Source organism: Lynx canadensis, chromosome D4, assembly GCF_007474595.2.
Source record: "Lynx canadensis isolate LIC74 chromosome D4, mLynCan4.pri.v2, whole genome shotgun sequence".
NCBI classification, from domain to species: domain Eukaryota; kingdom Metazoa; phylum Chordata; class Mammalia; order Carnivora; family Felidae; genus Lynx; species Lynx canadensis.
Genome location: NC_044315.2, coordinates 69,530,341 through 69,534,032, shown reverse-complemented (window position 1 = coordinate 69,534,032; position 3,692 = coordinate 69,530,341). Strand labels below are relative to the sequence as shown.

The window sequence follows — 3,692 nt, the reverse complement described above, 5'->3', positions numbered from 1 at the left end:
ACACAAGTCTTTTTCAAATTTTCCAGAGGTCTGATCTGACCACCCGCTGCTTAAAGTCTTCATTGGTTCCCCATTGGTCCTCCATTTATTTTTTTAATTTATTTATTTAAATTCAAGTTAATCAACTTACAGTGTAGTATTGGTTTCAGGAGTAGAACTCATCCCAACACGTGCCCTCCTTAATGTCAGTCACCCATTTAGCCCATCCCTCCCCCACCTCCCCTCCAGCAACCCTTAGTTTGTTCTCTGTGTTTATGAGTCTGTTATGGTTTGCTTCACTCTCTGTTTTTATCTTAGTTTTCCTTCCCTTCCCCTATGTTCATCTGTTTTGTTTCTCAAATTCCACATATGAGTAAAATCATGTGTTATTTGTCTTTCTCTGGTTGACTGATTTAGCTTAGCATACTCTCCTCCATTTACCCCAAACTCTTACTCCTAACATTTGAGGCCCAACCTAGTTGGCTCCATTACCTCTCTAGCCCCATCTATTTTTCCAGACACTTAACTATTAAGTGGAACCTTCCCACCATGTCCTCCCACATCACCCCAAGCCTTTGCTCAGGCTGTGCTCTCTGCTTGGGATCCCCGTCCCTCCTCCTAGCTACTTGACAAATACCCACATACCCATTAGCAGTCGACTTAGCATCACTTCTCTGGAGAACCTGCTACTCCCTTCCTTCAGTAACCACTCCTTCCTCGTATACTTTTGTTCTCCCAGTAGACTTCCACTTGCAAACCTCTCTGTCCATTCTGTCCCACCTAGACTGGACACTGCTGTAGCCAGGGTTCTGTCATCTGTTGCCAGCAGGCTGCACTGGGCTGGACCTGTCACAAACCCCAATAAATGTTGAATGAAGGGACCAAAGTACTGTTGAGACCCTTATACTCTTTAAGACCTGGCGAACTAGAGTTGAGTGAACTTGAGAGAAAATACACACTTTTGAAGAGCTGTTTGCTCTTGGGCAAATCATTTAAATTCTGAGCCTTCATTTCCTCAGCTCTGCCCTGCCTCAGGATTCTGTGTAGTAACATATGTGAGGTACCTGATACTGTGCCTGGCTTACTGTAGGGGCTCAAATACTTATCACCCTCCAAGCCAGGAAGCAGAGGAGGAAGAGGTGTTCAGTCAGTGGGCGGGGCATTAGGGACGTAAGGGGAGGGCACAGAAGCCTAAGACCCCAGTGTGCTTGGATTTCTACAACTGCTGGTTGCCTGCTCTGTCTTGGAGACAAGTGGAGTTAGGTAGATGGTGGTGGGGGTGACAGATCAAGGGCCTGCCAAGGCCAAGCCCTCCCCGGGCTGCCAGAATGGATCAGCCCTCAGTGACATCACAATCCTCAGGGGTTACCAAGGCACTGCTGGAGGCGAACCCTCTTATTTCTCCCCACGGAGCTCTAGGATGTGGATGTGAGAAAGGTGAGCAAAGAAGGCAGATGGCGACGAGGAGCAGCCCCAGCCCCATGCCCGTGGGCACGGCTCAGGGTGATCCTGGAGAGGCAGGAACACAGCCGGGTCCTGATGCTGGCATCTGGGAGACTGGGTCAGCCACTCAGCTGAAGTTGAAGCCCAAGAAAGTGCGCAAGATCAAGGCACTCATCATTGACCTGGGCTCCCAGTACTGTAAGTGTGGCTACGCGGGGGAGCCGAGGCCCACCTACTTCATCTCCTCCACTGTGGGCAAGCGCTACTCTGAGGCCGCCGATGCTGGCGACACCCGCAAGGACACCTACGTGGGCCACGAGCTGCTCAACATGGAGGCGCCCCTGAAGCTGATGAACCCGCTCAAGTATGGCATCGTGGTGGACTGGGACTGCGTACAGAGCATCTGGGAGTACGTCTTCCACACGGCCATGAAGATCCCCCCCGAAGAGCATGCCGTGCTGGTCTCTGACCCCCCGCTCAGCCCCAGCAGCAACCGAGAGAAGTATGCAGAGCTCATGTTCGAGACCTTTGGTATCCCTGCCATGCACGTGACGTCCCAGTCGCTGCTGTCCATCTACTCTTACGGCAAGACCTCGGGCCTGGTCGTGGAGAGCGGGCACGGCGTCTCGCACGTGGTGCCCATCTCGGAAGGAGACGTGCTTCCGGGCCTGACGGGCCGCGCCGACTATGCCGGGAGCGACCTCACCACCTACCTGCTGCAGCTGCTCAACGAGGCCGGCCACAAGTTCACGGACGACCACCTGCACGTCATCGAGCACATCAAGAAGAAGTGCTGCTACTCGGCACTCGTGCCTGAGCAAGAGCTCGGCCTGGGCCTGGAGGAGGTGCGCGTGGACTACGAGCTCCCCGACGGCCAGCTCATCACCATCGGCCAGGAACGCTTCCAGTGCGCCGAGATGCTCTTCAAGCCCACCCTGGTGGGCAGCAACCAGCCGGGCCTCCCTGCGCTCACCGCCGCCTGCCTGGACCGCTGCCAGGAGGCGGGCTTCAAGGAGGAGATGGCCGCCAACGTGCTGCTGTGTGGTGGCTGCACCATGTTGGAAGGCTTCCCTGAGCGCTTTCAGAGGGAGCTGAGCCTCCTCTGCCCCGGGGACAGCCCTGCAGTGGCCGCTGCTCCTGAGAGGAAGACGTCCGTGTGGACTGGCGGCTCCATCCTGGCCTCCCTGCAGGCCTTCCAGCAGCTGTGGGTCAGCAAGGAAGAGTTTGAGGAGCGGGGCGGGGCAGCCATCTACAGCAAGTGCTGAGCGGCGGTGCCCTGGTAGGCGAGGCCTGGCGGTCAGGTGGCCTCCGGCCACTCTATACACATTTACAGAATTTCACATAAAACTTTAACGTGCACTGGTTCTTGTGTGGTCTGGATTTCTTGCTCTAGTCTGACAGCAGGTGGTGGGGATTTGGGCTTAGAAACCTCTGCACCTTTGGCTCTGCTGGGTCAAGAGTAGCAGGTGGGCGGTGGGGCAGGGGGCTGTGCCTCACTGACCCATCCCCCTGAACCCCCAGCATGAAGGTGACATCGTCTCAGAGCCCAGTGTGTTCCCTTAGCTCCTTGGAGCTCAAAACACAGCTCAGCGACATACTGCTTGTTTGTCTGTGGGCCAAGAGGCAAATAAAGGCTCATATTAAGGGACTAGCTTGGGACCCGTTGTCCAGTGGGGGTGGGAGGCTTAGCCAGGTGTCCTGTTTCTGGCCCTGATGGTCACATCTTCCTACTGCTGCACACAGCTTCATCCTTGCTTGATCTCCCAGGCTCTCTCTCTCACCCCTCACTGCCTGCCCTTTTCAGGGGCGTAGACCATGGGCATGCATCTTCTGATTGTGAGGGGCCATTTCCCTACCAACCCCAGCCAAAACTGCAGCTACTTTTGCACTCACAGAGCAAAGCAACTGAATCTAGAAAAACCAGAAAGCCCTTTAGAAATCATGTGATTCTCTCCCTGCTGTAGACATGGGGAAACAGGACGAGGAGGGAGGTGCCTGTGTCAGTGGTTGAGCCCAAGTTTTCTGACCTAGGTTATGATTGTTTCCAGAAGGGCAAACATGGTTGCTTTAGGGTGGGCTGCTATAACAAAATATCATAGACCAGGTGGCTTGCAAACAATAGAAGTTTATTTCTGGACGCTCTAAGTCCAAGATTGGGGTGCCAGCATGGCTGTGTTCTGGAGAAAGCCCTCTTCAGGGTTGCAGACTGCCCACATCTTGCTGTGTTCTCACATGGTGGAAGGGATTAGGGAAATCTCTGAGGCCTTTTA

General features: G+C 54.3%; 1 protein-coding gene across 1 annotated transcript; it reads left to right on the top strand.

Annotated features, from left to right (window-relative positions):
- The first annotated feature begins 326 nt into the window (after positions 1–326).
- Positions 327–2,781, top strand: ACTL7B (actin like 7B). The gene has a single exon (XM_032595672.1). The coding sequence runs from the start codon at positions 1,308–1,310 to the stop codon at positions 2,685–2,687; it is 1,380 nt and encodes a 459-aa protein (XP_032451563.1). The 5' UTR covers positions 327–1,307; the 3' UTR covers positions 2,688–2,781.
- Positions 2,782–3,692: the final 911 nt, after the last annotated feature.